This window comes from Entelurus aequoreus, linkage group LG10 (assembly GCF_033978785.1).
Source record: "Entelurus aequoreus isolate RoL-2023_Sb linkage group LG10, RoL_Eaeq_v1.1, whole genome shotgun sequence".
Taxonomy (NCBI): domain Eukaryota; kingdom Metazoa; phylum Chordata; class Actinopteri; order Syngnathiformes; family Syngnathidae; genus Entelurus; species Entelurus aequoreus.
The window spans coordinates 16,972,985-16,991,750 of NC_084740.1; the positions used below are offsets into that span (position 1 = coordinate 16,972,985).

Below are 18,766 nucleotides of genomic sequence, written 5' to 3' on the forward strand. Positions count from 1 at the left end.
GTGTACAGCTTAAGTTGTTCAACAGTCCGGGGTCTCCGTTGTGGTATTTTAGGCTTCATAATGTGCCACACATTTTCAATGGGAGACAGGTCTGGACTACAGGCAGGCCAGTCTAGTACCCGCACTCTTTTACTATGAAGCCACGTTGATGTAACACGTGGCTTGGCATTGTCTTGCTGAAATAAGCAGGGGCGTCCATGGTAACGTTGCTTGGATGGCAACATACTGTATGTTGCTCCAAAACCTGTATGTACCTTTCAGCATTAATGGCGCCTTCACAGATGTGTAAGTTACCCATGTCTTGGGCACTAATACACCCCCATACCATCACAGATGCTGGCTTTTCAACTTTGCGCCTATAACAATCCGGATGATTCTTTTCCTCTTTGGTCCGGAGGACACGACGTCCACAGTTTCCAAAAACAATTTGAAATGTGGACTCGTCAGACCACAGAACACTTTTCCACTTTGTATCAGTCCATCTTAGATGAGCTTAGGCCCAGCGAAGCCGACGGCGTTTCTGGGTGTTGTTGATAAACGGTTTTCGCCTTGCATAGGAGAGTTTTAACTTGCACTTACAGATGTAGCGACCAACTGTAGTTACTGACAGTGGGTTTCTGAAGTGTTCCTGAGCCCATGTGGTGATATCCTTTACACACTGATGTCGCTTGTTGATGCAGTACAGCCTGAGGGATCGAAGGTCACGGGCTTAGCTGCTTACGTGCAGTGATTTCTCCAGATTCTCTGAACCCTTTGATGATATTACGGACCGTAGATGGTGAAATCCCTAAATTCCTTGCAATAGCTGGTTGAGAAAGGTTTTTCTAAAACTGTTCAACTATTTGCTCACGCATTTGTTGACAAAGTGGTGACCCTCGCCCCATCCTTGTTTGTGAATGACTGAGCATTTCATGGAATCTACCTCATGGCACCCACCTGTTCCCAATTTGCCTGTTCACCTGTGGGATGTTCCAAATAAGTGTTTGATTAGCATTCCTCAACTTTATCAGTATTTATTGCCACCTTTCCCAACTTCCTTGTCACGTGTTGCTGGCATCAAATTCTAAAGTTAATGATTATTTGCACAAAAAAAAAGTTTATCAGTTTGAACATCAAATATGTTGTCTTTGTAGCATATTCAACTGAATATGGGTTGAAAATTTGCAAATCATTGTATTCCGTTTATATTTACATCTAACACAATTTCCCAACTCATATGGAAACGGGGTTTGTACATACAAAAAGATGTCTATTTTGGTGGACTGTATGACTATTTACTGTTCATACAAACTATGCAGTGAATTATTTTCAATTGATTTGATGTTTGATTGATTTTTGTATGTGGACGTTTAATTCCTACATCACTAAATAAAGTATGAATAACAATCTTGCTTGTGGATTATTTGAATGTATGAGATCGAGGCAGAGGTGATGTCTACTAACCTAATAAACGCGCACATTTTTACTCGAATAATTCTATTGTATAGCAAGAATGTTTTAGTATCAACATACAAATGTTTATAGGTTTCTGACCACCGGCCAAGATGTGCTGGGCGTCATGTCATGTATTTAAAGTGTCTTCTTTGAGAACATCCTGACACTTGGGATCTGAGCCGACGATGTTGTTGTGGCTCGTGCAGCCCTTTGAGACACTTGTGATTAAGGGCTATTTAAATAAACTTTGATTGTACCACTGATAGTCACACACACACACTAGGTGTGGTGAAATTACCCTCTGCATACGGCCCATCCCCTTGTTCCACCCCCCAGGGGGTGAGGGGAGCATTGAGCAGCAGCGGTGGCCACGCTCGGGAATAAGTTTTGGTGATTTAACCCCCAATTCCAACCATTGATGCTGAGTGCCAAGCAGGGAGGTAGTGGGTCCCATGTTTATAGTCTTTGGTATGACTCGACCACAAGGCCACTGAGCAGGTTGGACTTATTAAACGGGTACGTTTTTATTTGATCATATACTTCAAGTATTGATATATTTCAGCTTCTATATCTTTAATTTGTATTTTTGTTGGTGCAAACAGCCCCTATCGCCCCCCACCCCGTAGTAATTAAACAGCTGCGTGCTGGACCCGTACAGAAATTGTCACACAGAGAACTGGTTTTCATTCGCATATTCTAGGGTTGTAATCTGATTTTGTGGTAATGAATTTATTTTGACATCTGCTTTGTCAAGTGTTGCAAATCAACACTTTAATAAGAATTAGATTGGGTCTTTCTGCAACAGGAAACCCAGCTAATTCAGTTTGATCAATGTATTATGCGGCTGCTGATTGAATGCATGCCTTGAACAGCTCCTCTACGAAACAAACAAGCTACAGGCTAGCGGCAGGTTTTATTACCCTAGCCATCAAGAAAGAGATGTTTTGCATGGTAATTGTGTTAGATCTGTTATGTGTTTTACACTATATTGCAAAAAAGTATTTGGCCACCTGCCTTGACTCACATATGAACTTGAAGTGCCATCCCATTCCTAACCCATAGGGTTCAATATGATGTCGGTCCACCTTTTGCAGCTATTACAGCTTCAACTCTTCTGGGAAGGCTGTCCACAAGGTTGCGGAGTGTGTTTATAGGAATTGTCCACCATTCTTCCAAAAGAGCATTGGTGAGGTCAAACACTGATGTTGGTCGAGCCCGGTCTCCGTTCTAATTCATCCCAAAGGTGTTCTATCAGGTTCAGGTCAGGACTCTGTGCAGGCCAGTCAAGTTCATCCACACCATACTCTGTCATCCATGTCTTTATGGACCTTTCTTTGTGCACTGGTGCACAGTCATGTTGGAAGAGGAAGGGGCCCGCTCCAAACTGTTCCCACAAGGTTGGGAGCATGAAATTGTCCAAAATGTTTTGGTATCCTGGAGCATTCAAAGTTCCTTTCACTGGAACTAAGGGGCCAAGCCCAACTCCAGAAAAACAACCCCACACCATAATTTCTCCTCCACCAAATTTCACACTCGGCACAATGCAGTCCGAAATGTACTGTTTTCCTGGCAACCTCCAAACCCAGACTCGTCCTTCAGATTGTTTGATGGAAAAGTGTGATTCATCACTCCAGTGAAGGTGTCTCCAGTGCTCTAGAGTCCAGTGGCGGCACCACTGCATCCGACGCTTTGCATCGTACTTGGTGATGTATGGCTTCGATGCAGCAGAAACCCATTCCATGAATCTCTCTGCGTACTGTACGTGGGCTAATTGGAAGTTCACATGAAGTTTGGAGCTCTGTAGCAACTGACTGTGAAGAAAGTCTTTGCACTATGCGCTTCAGCATCTGCTGACCCCTCTGTCACTTTACATGGCCAACCACTTCGTGGCTGAGTTGCTGTTGTTACCAAACTCTTCCATGTTCTTATAATAAAGCTGACAGTTGACTTTGGAATATTTAGGAGCGAGACAAATGTTACGATTGGATTTGCTGCATAGGTGACATCCTATGACAGTTCCACGCTGGAAATCACTGAGGTCCTGAGAGTGGCCCATTCTTTCATAAATGTTTGTAGAAACAGTCTCCATGCCTAAGTGCTAGATTTTATACACCTGCGGCTGGGCCAAGCGATTAGGACACCTGATTCTGATCATTTGGATGGGTGGCCAAATACTTTTGGCAGTATAGTGTATGTTAAGATTCAGGTGATCCCGGATTGATTGATTGATTGATTGAGACTTTTATTAGTAGATTGCACAGTACAGTACATGTTCCGTACAATTGACCACTAAATGGTAACACCCGAATAAGTTCTTCAACTTGTTTAAGTCGGGGTCCACGTTAATCAGTTCATGGTATATATCACGGAGTCGTCGGCTTTCCCACTCAGAACAAGTTTAATATTTACGATTGTCAGCCTCGACTCGTTTTGAAGCCAATTTTTGGGACAAATTCAGTCTTGGCGTACCTCAGACCACAGAACAATCTTATAGGGTAATCTTATAAGAAATAGAATAATCGGGTGTTAGGCATCTTTTTTTCGAACAGCGGTAAAAGTGAGACAAAACCAGCCCGATTTATCTTCAACATTTGTCTTAATTCAAGCATTCACATGCTTACAGCTAGCACATTAAAGGCCTACTGAAACCCACTACTACCGACCACGCAGTCTGATAGTTTATATATCAATGATGAAATCCTAACATTGCAACACATGCCAATACGGCCGGGTTAACTTATAAAGTGCAATTTTAAATTTCCCGCTAAACTTCCGGTTGAAAATGTCTATGTATGATGACGTATGCGCGTGACGTCAATTGTTGAAACGGGAAGTATGCGGACACATTGAATTCTATACAAAAAACTCTGTTTTCATCTCAAAATGCCACAGTATTCTGGACATCTGTGTTGGTGAATCTTTTGCAATTTGTTTAATGAACAATGAAGACTGCAAAGAAGAAAGCTGTAGGTAGGATCGGTGTATTAGCGGCGGACTACAGCAACACAACTAGGAGGACTGAGAAATAAATAGCAGACGCGCTACCGTGAGTACAGCTTTGGCTTCCAAACATTTGATCGCTTGCCTGTACGTGCGTGCCGCTATGTGCATGTCACGTACGTAACTTTGGGGAAATATATGTGCTGTATGAACTTTGCGGAGGTGAACGGTACTTTGGGCTGTGGGATTGAGTGTGTTGTGCGGGTGTTTGATTTGTATTGGTGGGTTATATGGACGGGAGGGGGGGGGGGAGTGTTTGTTATGCGGATTAATTTGTGGCATATTAAATATAAGCCTGGTTGTGTTGTGGCTAATAGAGTATATATATGTCTTGTGTTTATTTACTATTTTAGTCATTCCCAGCTGAATATCAGGTCCCACCTGCCTCTCACAGCATCTTCCCTATCTGAATCACTTCCACTGCCCTCTAATCCTTCACTCTCACTTTCCTCATCCATGAATCTTTCATCCTCGCTCAAATTAATGGGGTAATCGTCACTTTCTGGGTCCGAATCGCTCTCGCTGCTGCTGGCCATGATTGTAAACAATGTGCAGATGTGAGGCGCTCCACAACCTGTGACGTCATGCTACTTCCGGTACAGGCAAGGCTTTTTTATCAGCGACCAAAAGTTGCGAACTTTATCGTCGATGTTCTCTACTAAATCCTTTCAGCAAAAATATGGCAATATCGCGAAATGATCAAGTATGACACAGAATGGATCTGCTATCCCCGTTTGAATAAGAACATTTCATTTCAGTAGGCCTTTAAGTGCATAAGTGAGTTCAAAAATGGCGTCAAAAGTGTAGGTATGGCGTAAGTGTGATATTTTATACAGACTCTGTTGTGTGGCACATTTCTGATCGCTCTGCTCTCACAGTGGTCTTCCCGGCTTTTTCGATTGGCCATTGGACATAATGACTGATCTGTGTGTTTATTGTGCATATGTGCAGATTGGCCTGTGGCACTCTGAAGCCGGACTGTCGATGGAGAAAAAGCTGCCATCCATCAACGTGACGGACACTCTCTTCAACACGACTCTTACCATCACTACGATACTGGTAAGTGGCGCAGCACGCACACATCATAGCCAACTGTTAACACCTCTTTGCTGCGTGTGATTGATGATTGGCACAACATTTCCATATGAAAAAAGAAAACTGTTTATTTTTTATTTTTCGGTCCTCTTGGGATCAGAGGAAGCGACAATGTGCAACTGGTTGGCCCGGAGTGCCTCAGAGGAGACTCTATCACAGAGCATCAGCCGGAGCTAATAATTCACCGTGTCAGCCTTCCTCAGTGTGTGTCGTAAATATAGATCGTAGGAAGAGCGCTTCGCTGCCTTCACTCTGCTACCTGTTGCAATTGTTTTTCCTTAAATAAGAATCCTTTCTACGTAGCTTCAGAAAATATTACCATCAAGCATCGATACACATCCACACAGCTCTACTATACAGTGCAGAAGCATTTTTTCGAGTTTGGGCAATATTTTCATTTTAACCTATAACATAATGTTCTCTTTCAAAACCTAACACATTACATACTCATATGCAGAAAACACTTCAGTTAGATTTACCAATAACCCAAATTTAGCACAAATACATCAGTACATTCATAATGCGCCACACATTTTCAATGGGAGACAGGTCTGGACTACAGGCAGGCCAGTCTAGTACCCGCACTCTTTTACTATGAAGCTACGCAGTTGTAACACGTGGCTTGGCGTTGTCTTGCTGAAATAAGCAGGGGCGTCCATGAAAATGTTGATTGGATGGCAACATATGTTGCTCCAAAGCTGTATGTACCTTTCAGCATTAATGGTGCCTTCCCAGATGTGTAAGTTAACCATGCCTTGGGCACTAGTACACCCCCATACCATCACAGATGCTGGCTTTTGAACTTTGCGCCTAGAACAATCTGGATGGTTGTTTCCTCTTTGTTCCGGAGGACACAACATCCACAGTTTCCAAAACAATTTGAAATGTGGACTCGTCAGACCACAGAACACTTTTCCACTTTACATCAGTCCATCTTAGATGAGCTCGGGCCCAGCAAAGCTGGCGGCGTTTCTGGGTGTTGTTGATGAATGGCTTTGGCTTTGCATAGTAGAGTTTTAACTTGCACTTACAGATGTAACAACGAACTGTTGTTACTGACGGTGGTTTTATGATGTGTTCCTGAGTCCATGTGGCGATATTCTTTACACACTGATGTTGTTTGTTGATGCAGTACCGCCTGAGGGATCGAAGATCCATAATATCATCGCTTACGTGCAGTGATTTCTTCAGATTCTCTGAACCTTTTGATGATATTAAGGAGCTTAGATGGTGAAATCTCTAAATTCCTTGCAATAGCTCGTTGAGCAATGTTGTTCTTAAACTGTTCAACAATTTGCTCACACATTTGTTCACAAAGTGGTAGGGATGATGTTTGATAAGAAATTATCGAGTTCGAGCCTATTATCGAATCCTCTTATCGAACCGATTCCTTATCGATTCTCTTATCGAATCCAGATAGGTTGTTGTATGTGGAAAAAAACACAATATTTGGTTTAACAAAAGCTCACTTTTATTTTATAAGGAAAAAAAAAAAAAAAAAATATTGACTGTTGTTACCCAAAGTATATTAAGTGGGATTTTTCAGAAAAACAAATATATACAGTAACACAAAAACAACCTGTCTCTGTGATCACTATAGGTGTATAAATAATAATATAGGGTTAAATAAAATCAGTCCCTTGGGCACAAAACTGAAAATAATACAGCTCTCCAAAAAGTGCACTTCTGCTGCTATTGGAACATACTAACTACACACACAGGCAGACAGCTAACAAACAATCCAAGACGTCTAATAAAGTTCCAAAGCAGATTAATCCTTTTAGGTTCTTTATTGTTGTTGATCTTGCTTTGTCTTTTCCTATCTTTACTTTCGTTTTGCACTGGACTGTTATTTTATTTTTATTTTTTAACTGAAATACACACAATGACAAATGTATAAGCTATGTGATTCAATTAACATACTCAAATTTAATACACAATATGTAAATATTAGCTTCACACAAACAAACAAATACTTCTGAGTGTTGAAACTATTTCGATGGTGGAAATACACGACTGGCAGCCATTTTAAGTCCTCAAATCATCCATTGAAACAGTGCACGAAAATCGTTTTTCAATAAACATCTTAGTTTTAAATGTAACCACTTTCCACCTTAATATTGAGTTACATAAACAAGTTAAACAGTTTACTTACAGACTTATCTTTTCCAAGGCTTGTAAGAGCTAACACAACTTGTCTACTTCTCAATTGTCTCATCAACTGAACTGACTCGCCAACCCGGAAGTGTCCAAACTAATGACGCATAGTATTTTCATATCGCCACAAGGTGTCAGTAAGTGTCTACAATCAAATGGGCATAACATTGCCCATTTGGGATTCGTTCCCAGGGATTCGAATAAAGAACCAACTCTTTGTATTTACTATAGTGGTCTCGATAACGGGTACCGGTTCTCAAAAAGGGATTCGAGTCCGAGGACTCGGTTCTTTTCTTATCGAACAACCGGGAAAATCGGTTTCGAGCATCATCCCTACAAAGTGGTGACCCTCGCCCCATCCTTGTTTGTGAATGACTGAATGACCTCAACTTTCTCAGTCTTTCTTTGAAACATGTTGCAGGCATCAAATTCCAAATGAGCTAATATTTGTAAACAATAAAAAAAAAATTCCAGTTCAAAATTTAAGTATCTTCTTTGCAGTCTATTTAAAGGCCTACTGAAATGATTTTTTTTTTATTTAAACGGGGATAGCAGATCCATTCTATGTGTCATACTTGATCATTTCGCGATATTGCCATATTTTTGCTAAAAGGATTTAGTAGAGAACATCGACGATAAAGTTGCAACTTTTGGTCGCTGATAAAAAAAAGCCTTGCCTGTACCGGAAGTAGCGTGACGTCAACAGTTGAAAGGCTCCTCACATTTCCCCATTGTTTTCAATGCAGCTAGAGCGATTCGGACCGAGAAAGCGACGATTACCCCATTAATTTGAGCGAGGATGAAAGATTTGTGGATGAGGAACGTTAGAGTGAAGGACTAGAATGCAGTGCAAGACATATCTTTTTTCGCTCTGACCGCAACTTAGGTACAAGCTGGCTCATTGGATTCCACACCCTCTCCTTTTTCTATTGTGGATCACGGATTTGTATTTTAAACCACCTCGGATACTATATCCTCTTGAAAATGAGAGTCGAGAACGCGAAATGGACATTCACAGTGACTTTTATCTCCAGGACAATACATCGGCGAAACACTTTAGCTACTGAGCTAACGTGATAGCATCGTGCTGAACTGCATATAGAAACACAATAAATAAACCCCTGACTGGAAGGATAGATAGAAAATCAACAATACTATTAAACCATGGAAATGTAACTCCACGGTTAATGCTTTCCAGCCTGGCGAAGGTTAACAATGCTGTTGCTAACGACGCCATTGAAGCTAACTTAGCAACCGGACCTCACAGAGCTATGCTAAAAACATTAGCTATCCACCTACGCCAGCCAGCCCTCATCTGCTCATCAACACCCGTGCTCACCTGCGTTCCAGCGATCGACGGTGCGACGAAGGACTTCACCTGATCACAGATGCGCTAGGTGGCCCGGAGACGGAGGAAGTTGAGGTGAGTTCGGCGGCTAGCGCGTCTGCTATTTATCTCTCAGTCCTCCTAGTTGTGTTGCTGTAGTCCGCCGCTAATACACCGATCCCACCTACAGCTTTCTTCTTTGCAGTCTTCATTGTTCATTAAACAAATTGCAAAAGATTCACCAACACAGATGTCCAGAATACTGTGGCATTTTGAGATGAAAACAGAGTTTTTTGTATAGAATTCAATGTGTCCGCATACTTCCCGTTTCAACAATTGACGTCACGCGCATACGTCATCATACATAGACATTTTCAACCGGAAGTTTAGCGGGAAATTTCAAATTGCACTTTATAAGTTAACCCGGCCGTATTGGCATGTGTTGCAATGTTAAGATTTCATCATTGATATATAAACTATCAGACTGCGTGGTCGGTAGTAGTGGGTTTCAGTAGGCCTTTAATTGAATATAGGTTGAAACGTATTTGCAAATCATTGTATTCTGTTTTTATTTACCATTTACACAACGTGCCAACTCCACTGGTTTTGGGGTTTGTACTTTTAAGAAACAACCATCAAACAAAACAAACTCAGCATGGGTGCTTTGGCGACTGATGAGAGGAAAAACTGCCTGTTAGATAGAGACCTCGAACACACTCAGACTGACCCAGAGCACCAAGATGTGTTTGTCTGCGGGTAAGAACAAATGAGACGTTGCTTTCACGACAGAAAGTTGGAACGAAGGAATGAAATGTGCGAGTTGGGAGACTTGATTTAATTTCAGAGATATAAAGTCCCCCGGCCAAACTTTGGAATCCTCCGCGGGGCAATTTTCAGGGCCTATCACAGTTCATTCATCACGGTATGATTGCTGTGTCGCTCTTATCTGGCTGCTGTGCAGCAGCTCAAGCGTTTCCTACCTGCAAACTTTTGAATTAGCACTTAAAGTAATAATGGGCGCCATCTTCAAGTGTTTGCACATGCCGAAATTGCATACCTTGTACGCCGCGCTTTTATTACACAATTGCTGTCACAGTCACACAATTGACGGTTGCTTCCCCCGCGAGACCGCCAGCCATGCGTTTGTAATCATTGATCCCATTTTTACACGCTGCGTTTACACTCGTGTTCATTACCTCAGTAAGCACGGCCAGGCGATAGGGGAGGGGAAAAAAGAACAATTCTTGGTTTTTGTGAGATGAAAATTGTCTTTATATGTTGGGTTTTATTGTGCTTCATCTCTGTCGTGAAATATAGTAGCTTGTCAAGCGGTTAAAAGGATAAGCATTTTGATACCTTACATTCCCGCTGGCTGGTGTTTGGCATGCATTGCAGTCCTGTTGCAGGTAGATCTTTGTGATTAGGAATTAAAATATGCTTATAATAGTGGCACAACTCTCATTTAGCTAAATAAAACCAAAAAAATATTACAAAGTGCAGTTCTACACTGATTGTATTGTGTAGTTGTACCTACTAATAGGGTTGGTAAATCTGCACCTATGTCTGTGGTTGTGTCTTCCACGAAGTCCTGCAGCGCAGTTATCAGTCCACTACAGACTCCTTGGCCTGGGAATAAGAGGCGGCTTTAAAAGGTTTGCATTTTGTTTTATCATCAAACCTACAGTGCATCCTAACCTGTGTGCTTGCAAAATACATTTACAGTATTTTCCGGACTATTAGGCGCACTTAAAATCATTTTTGCCCCCTCAAAACCCGACAGTGTGCCTTATAACCCGGTGCGCCGAATGTACGTAATAATTCTGGTTTTGCTTACCGACCTCGAAGCTATTTTATTTGGTACATGGTGAAATGATATGTGTGACCAGTAGATGGCTGTCACACATAAGAGATACGTGTAGACTGCAATATGACTCAAGTAAACAACACCAACATTTTATATGTTCCATTGAAAATATAGAACATTACACACGGCGCTCAAAAATGGATCAAAATATTTTAGTATGATTGTGGTAAGCTATGAAGCTGCACCGCTTGATGGATTGTACTGTGCTTCAACATAGGAGTATTATTATGGTGTGTGTGTTGTTATGGTTGGAGGAGGGAGTTGTGACAGCACATAACCACAAAGGGGCAATATTGCGCTATGTATTTATTATATATATATATTAACAATTTAATAAATAATGAACAATATCATTTAATTAACTAGAGAATGGTGTGTGGCAATATCCAAGAGTGTGTATGGTGTAAGACTATGTGTAGTCGGAGGTGCTGGAAGACCCAGCTGCCGGGGAAAAGTGAGTTTGAGCCCTCGCCGTGACATGTGTATAAGGTAAGACATATTATCTGGCGTTTTGTTTCGCAATATTATGCAAAAGCAACTTTTCTTACCTTCTGGTAACCGCTGATCTGTATTTGGGATCTGCATAAGTCCTGAAAAATTGCGCGTGTCCGCCGTTGTAGTCGATAAGGTTCTTCTTTTTCTCTATCTTCTTGTTATGGGACATTCATCCTCCGCTGTTGCCATTTCTAATACAAAGTAGTGTGAAGCAGGGGTTCACCAACCTTTTTTGCACCACGGACCGGTTTAATGTAGGCATTATTTTAAGGGACCAGCGTTCCACTTGTGGCAGATAAATACAGCAAAATAAGTGCATGAAAATTACAAGTCACCATAACTCTGAATTAGTCGGAGCGTTTTTCCTTGCAATGAGATGGAGATGGAAATCAGCCTTTGGCTACAATCCGTCACATTTATATTTGATATGTTCATGAATGTGCATTGTATCATGTTACACAGTTATAACAAATATAACAACTTCCTATGAGGAGTTTTATTGTACTTCTATAAACCAGCTTATTGGTGTGTTTAGTGGGACAGGCCAAAGTTAAGTCGGAGAAAAGGTAGTCCTTTATAAATTATTTCATGTTTCTATGCGGCCCGGTAGCAAATGCTTCACGGACCGGTACCGGTCCCCGGACCGGTGGTTGGGGACCACTGGTGTAAAGTTCTTACTTATATCTGTCAGTAAACTTGCCATGAAAGCACTAAAACATACCGGTGCAGTGAGTTTACATTATTCACCCAAGGAACTTTAGTTATTAGAGAGTTCCGGTCGGACGGTTTTTCACGGGACACGTTTCTGGCAGATGAGGAGATGCTGCTCCTAGGGCTGGGCGATATGTCCTTGTATTAATATCTCGATATTTTTAGGCCATGTCACGATACACGATATATATGTCGATATTTTGCCTTAGCCTTGAATGAACACTTGATGCATATAATTACAGCAGTTACATAATTACAGATGTGTCTACATCAAAACATCCGTGTTCATACTGCATTAATATATGCTAATTTTAAACTTTCATGCAGAGAGGGAAACCACAACTAAGTAAATTTACCAAAACTTTATTTATTAAACAGTTATTAAGCAGTGGCACAAACATTCATGCCATTTCCAAAAAAACAGAAAGTGCAAGATTGTCAGAGACATTTTAAAACAAGCTATGAGGGCACTTTTGTGCATGATGTCACTAAGATGACATATCAAAACGACACTAAATTAAAGTGCACTTTTTGTACAGAACGCCACTACAATAGTTTAAAACAAATAAAGTGCACTTTTGTGCATGATGTCACACAAGATATTTCAATAACTGTCAAATAAAAATGAGCTGCATAATAGGAAATCAAATAGTGTATGTCCTTCGCTATGTGGGAGGTTCCTGCGGACGTTATCTCCTTCTGTTGTTGACTATTTTTTTCATACGGTGTTGATGTGGAAATGGTTGCTTCGGCATTTTGTTGGTGTGGCACCGGCCGCAGATGTTGACATGCGAAGTTTCAAGCACTCTTCATTCTCTAGCCGGTGACTTTTCAAATGATGCTACAAATTAGCAGTGCTGCTACTTTTTGTAACAACACTTTTGCCGCATACTTGACATGTTACGGTTGTCTGTTCAACATCTTCCCGCTTGAAGCCAAACCACCGCCAGACTATGGACCCCGTGCTGTTTTTCTTGGGAAGTAATTCTTCCTTCATTTGTCACCAGATTTACACCTTTTTTCTCCCGTATTACCACTCGCACCGCACCGCTAGCACCACAGCTAACCTTACCCATGCTGCTACCTGTCTGCTCCGCGAGGGCGTATGACGTTGCACGCGTGGCAGTATGTGACGTATGTAAGAAGGTGCGCTTGTTTTATGTCTCTGTGAGAAAGAGAGACAAGAAAGAGTGAGAAAAGCCTGCGGTGTAATACCCACAGCTAAAAGCAACTGCGTGACAACATATACTCGAATATCACGATATAGTAATTTTCTATATCGCACAGAGACAAACCCGCGATATATCGAGTATATTTCATATATCGCCCAACCTTAACTGCTCCCTTATTGATGTAAGTAAAGTGTGAATGTCATTAAAACAGTTAGCTCCATCTTTTGACACTTCTTCCACTCCCGTCCTTGTACGCTACACCGCTACAACAAAGATGACGGGAAGAAGACGCTGTCGAAGGTGAGCCACGTAAATAAGACCGCCCACAAAATGGCGCATCCTGAAGCGACTGTCAGAAAGCGGCTTGAAGATGATCTGTAAAACATCATCTATGCAACATTTTGACCAAAGAACCACCATTACATGTTATGAAGACCAACAGGAAGTGTTTCCAATTTAGAAAAAAAAATATATAATATGACTCCTTTAATGCGCTCTATAATCCGGTGCGCCTTTCGTATGAAAAAAGCTCAAAAATAGACCATTGCAGTGTGCTTTATAATCCGGTGCGCCTTATGGTCCGGAAAATACGGTACACAATTGTATACAGTATATATGTACAACCCCTGAAACCGTCTTTTTGGCACAAATGTGCTTCTAAAGCTGCGCAAAATATCAATTTTGAAATAAAAAAAATGGCCCGCAAAGTTAATAAGCAACAACTCCAGGCCTGTTTCGCTTCTCGTTTGAATTTTTGTGACACTTATTCGAAAGAAGAAGAACATACACATTGAAATATGTGAATTCAAAGTAGTAAAATCTTTAGTGTCATCACATGCATCGCCACTTGTGCTTTACAGTTGTTATTTTTAACTGTCAACAGTGGTTAACTTCTTTTTACACTTGTGTGACAGTTAAGAATGTTAAAACGTGAGGCTTTCCTCAGAAGGCCGTTTTTATCAGTGAATGATATATAAATACAAATGAATAAGGATTTGCCTCTTATTATCATATTTTTTTAGTTCATTTAAAAAAAAGAGTGTAGATTTTGGGGTGAAACAATTACTCAACAATTTTACCGTAAGATTTACGGTGTTTTTTTTTACAGCATATTATACTGTAAATGGACAAACGGTACTACTGTTTTTAATGGTAAGATTCAGGCGACTGAGATGCCAGTTTTTTTTAAACGTAAAATCTCAGATTGTTGTTTTTTTTCCTGTGTATTACTGTAAATGGAAAAACAGTACGCTGTAAAAAAAAATATATATATGTAAAAAAACTGTCATCTACTGGCAGCGACGGCTGCCAAACGAAAACAATTAGATTAAAGTAAAACATTGTAAACCAAATAATGATCAAAAACATTATATTTACAGAAATTTTCATGAAACGTTTTGCGGAAAAATATCGTAATTTTACAGATTTTTACTAAATTATTTAGATCAACCACCTTTAATAAAGTGACGATGCAAACAGTTCTGCAGAAAAATACCTTTATTCTACAGAGTTTTTCCAAATTATTACGATCAAACACCTTTAATGAAGTGACAATGCTGGCAGTTCAACAGAAAAATACCATTGTTTTACAGATTTTTTCTGAATTGTTAAAATCAACCACCTTTAATAAAGTGACGATGCAAACAGTTCTGCAGAAAAATCCCTTTATTCTACAGATTGTTAGTATGGACATAGTCTTTTATATAATAAGTTACATATTTAATGAAATATAATTACTGTAATTTTACATGAATTTGAAAGTAATTTAAGAAAACAGAAAATGCTATGTATAATTAATTTGGTATTTTTCTGTAAAAGAGATAGAAATATACATAGACTTAGACTTAGACAAACTTTAATGATCCACAAGGGAACTTGTTCAACACAGTAGCTCAGTTACAATGATGGAAAGGACAATGCAGGTATAAATAGAGTAATATAGCTATTAAAAAAAAAAATCTAACATATATACGAATATATACATAGTATGTGTACAGAGTAATTTATATACAGATATATTATATTATGTCTATAACATATATACAATATAAACCAATGACCTTGTACAATATTACAGTATATACAGTCTATATGACAGCAGCAGCATAAAATAGAGAGTAGGTCCAGCAGGAAATAGAAAATAGACATTATAAACAAAGAGAAGTAGCTAACATGTCAGGTGTCAGGTCATAGGCAGATGTCATCTATTGCTGTATGGCGAATGATTATACAGCTGGATGGAGTGTGGAATGAAGGAGTTCTTGAATCGCACAGTGCGGGAAGGAAGTTGAAGGAGCCTGTTGGAGTATGAACTCCGCTGTCCCTTAATTGTCAGGTGGAGTGGATGGGCAGGATTGTCCCTGATGGCCAGCAGTTTGTCCAGTGACCTCCTGTCCCTCACTGACACAAACGCCTCCAATTGCGTGCCAATAGTTTGGCCGGCTTTCCGGATCAGATTATCAATCCGGTTTGAGTCCCTTTTGCTGGTGCTGCTCCCCCAACAAACCACTGCAAAGTACAGTGCACTGGCCACAACAGACTGATAAAATATCTCCAACAGCTTTCTGCACACATTGAATGACCTAAGCTTCCTCAGGAAAAAGAGTCTGCTCATACCCTTCTTGTAAACAGCTTTGCAGTTGTCCTTCCAGTCCAGTCTGCTGTTCAAGTGGACTCCCAGGTACTTGTACTGCTCAACTACTGCCACCTCCCGGCCCTGGATCTTGATGGGCTCCACCGGGGTCACTCTCTTCCTGAAGTCGATGACCAGCTCCTTGGTCTTGTCCACATTAAGGACCAGATGGTTCGCCTGAGACCACTCCACAAAGTCAGCGATCAGTGTCCTGTACTCCAATTCCCGTCCCTCTCCGATACACCCGACCACAGCAGAGTCGTCAGAGTATTTCTGCAGGTGGCAGGACCTGGAACTATACTGGAAGTCTGAGGTGTACAGGGTGAACAGGAAAGGAGACAGGACGGTCCCCTGTGGAACACCTACACCACTGACCATAGTTTGTCATTACTGGCATATTACTTAAAATAACAGGCGGATGGTTTATTTACAGATAATGTCTTCAATTCTACAGTTTTATAAACTATTTTAAAAAATTAGAAAAATTACAGTAGAAATTCAGAGTAAATTAACCATAAAAATAGGATTTTTTTTTACAGTGTACCACTGTTTTGTTACCGTCAAATCTATGGTTGTAGTTTTTACAGTATTACTGTAAATTGAAAAAGGGCACCTCTGTTGTTGTTTTTGCGGTAAAAACGATAGCGACTGAGTTACCAGTTTTTAACTGTACAATATATTGTCATTTTTACTATGTGTACACTTGGCTGGATACCTTGCTTTGAAATCATAAGTCAAGCAAATTATTATTGGGTTTTTTTACAAAAATATCATATTTGTTGCATTATGACTATTACAATTTAGAAGATATGCAACTGCATGCAGTACATTAATTTATGTCAAAATGTAGACAGAAATATAAAATACTTTTTTTGATGTATATTATTTCCAGTGAGCTGAAAAATTAAGCTGGATTTTTTATAGTTGTTTTTTTTTCACATTCTCATATACATTATACCAGGGGTTTTCAATTCAAATTTAGTACGGTCATTTCATGAAAACATTTTTGCATCTCAAAGAAAATAACGGTGGTGCATTCAGAGACACTTCATTAAAGCTCGAAACAGAGTGTCACACCCCACCTCGGGTGAAGGTAATGTAACCTTTGCAAACCAGACTTTCAAACCAAGAATGGCAAGGCACGCAGTTGGAAACAGTTACAAACATTTATTTACAACCCAAAGTGTCCAAAGGTGAACAACAACAAGAGGAAACAAAGCACCCAGAATCTCAGTAGATGTTTGATGCATGGAGATCTGAACTCCTGCTCAGGACAGAGAACCTCCTCTGGCAGAATGGCATTTTCCAACTTAAATAGCCCATAGCCCCTCCCACTAGCTGGGACCAATTTGACGGGGGCATTAAGAATACCGTTATTTTGTAAAATACACCATAAATAACCACCACACATCTTAAAGTATTCACATAGTACTTTTGCATTTGTAGAACAGTCATTTTTGTATACAGTGTATTCAGGCTTGGATAACATAACTTTTAAATGTCCAGTGTCCTTCTGTAACACCCAGCTTTTGAGAACCATGGTTCGGCCCAAATTAGGCCTAATTAGTCAAGGCAGGTGTGTTCACCAATGTAAAGCCCTCAGCCCCACCCTGACTGTTTTAGCCACCAGTTCAGAGCCATGGTGAGTGAGAGGTTACGATTTGTTTGTTGAGCGCATGCTTTTTACTGACTAACAAGATTGAATGTTTGTTGTTTGTCCATGTTGAGCTTCCTTACAAATGTGCACGGTTTGAAAGGAAGTTTAAGGTCAAACAGTCACAGTGGGGGAGGTCAAACTGTCACGTGAATGTAAGAGGTTTTTTAAAGACAGAGGAGGCTTAACCCTAAGTAATAACTAACAATAATCTAGTAATTATATTAATGATGTATTATTACAATTAGTATCACCCGTTTATGATAATCCCATATGAATATGCTAATCTTCACTTCATGCTATGAAGTAAATGCACTGCAAAAACTGAAATCTAAGTAAGATTAAATATCTCAAATAAGGGTGATATTTGCTTATTTTCTGTCTGATAAGATCATTCTTCTCACTAAGCAGATTTTATGTTAGTGTTTTACTTATTTTAAGGGTTTTGGTCCTAAATGATCTCAGTAAGATATTACAGCTTGATTTGATAACCTATATTGAGTAAAACATGCTTCAAACTAGAATATCAACTGTTGCAAAGCTGTGTCATCAACACTCACAAGTATAAAACTACTTTTTTAAAGTAATAATTTCTTATTTCAAGCATGAAAAAAAATATCATGACTTTGACACAATCGTGTCTCATAATTAAAACAGATGACCGCCAAATGGACTTTGCTGTTTTATTTTCAATTAAACAACAAAACATACGTACTCATATAGTAGTACAGTTGTTATCAGTGAGAATATACTTATTTTAAGGTATTGTTGGGTTCATTGAGGTTAGCTAATTTTACTTGTTTTGGAAAGTCTTGACAAGCCACAATGTATTGTTCTATTGGCAGATAATTTTGCTTAGTTCAAATAAAATACCCCTATTTTTTTTTTTTTTTCTTGTTTTTAAACACTGACTTTTTGCAGTGTGGAAACCTGACATATTTGTAATCACATTCTAGTAAATAATGAGGTTATATATAACTACTAAAACTCATATGCTGGCTACATTATAATACATACAATTTAAATTATTATTTGAGGTTTGAACCTCATAGTACATTAACTGACATCAAACCTCAAATGTAATAAAAATACTAGACATCTTCCTCTTGTTTCAATAATATCGATTTTGAGTTAACACAATAAACTTGGCACCTACTTTGTGACTGAAACAGGATGATAATAAAATGAAATGTGTGCTTCTTACATCAGCGATTCTCTTAGATGT

At 39.7% G+C, this 18,766-nt stretch overlaps 1 protein-coding gene across 2 annotated transcripts in view; it reads left to right on the forward strand.

Moving 5' to 3' along the window:
• The window catches only part of grik4 (glutamate receptor, ionotropic, kainate 4), a 1,090,788-nt gene that overhangs the window by 944,333 nt on the left and 127,689 nt on the right, over positions 1–18,766 (forward strand). For both annotated transcript variants that reach the window (XM_062060216.1, XM_062060217.1), the window contains one exon: positions 5,386–5,493. In XM_062060216.1, the coding sequence (XP_061916200.1) occupies positions 5,386–5,493 (108 nt within the window). The remainder of the gene's footprint in view (positions 1–5,385; positions 5,494–18,766) is intronic.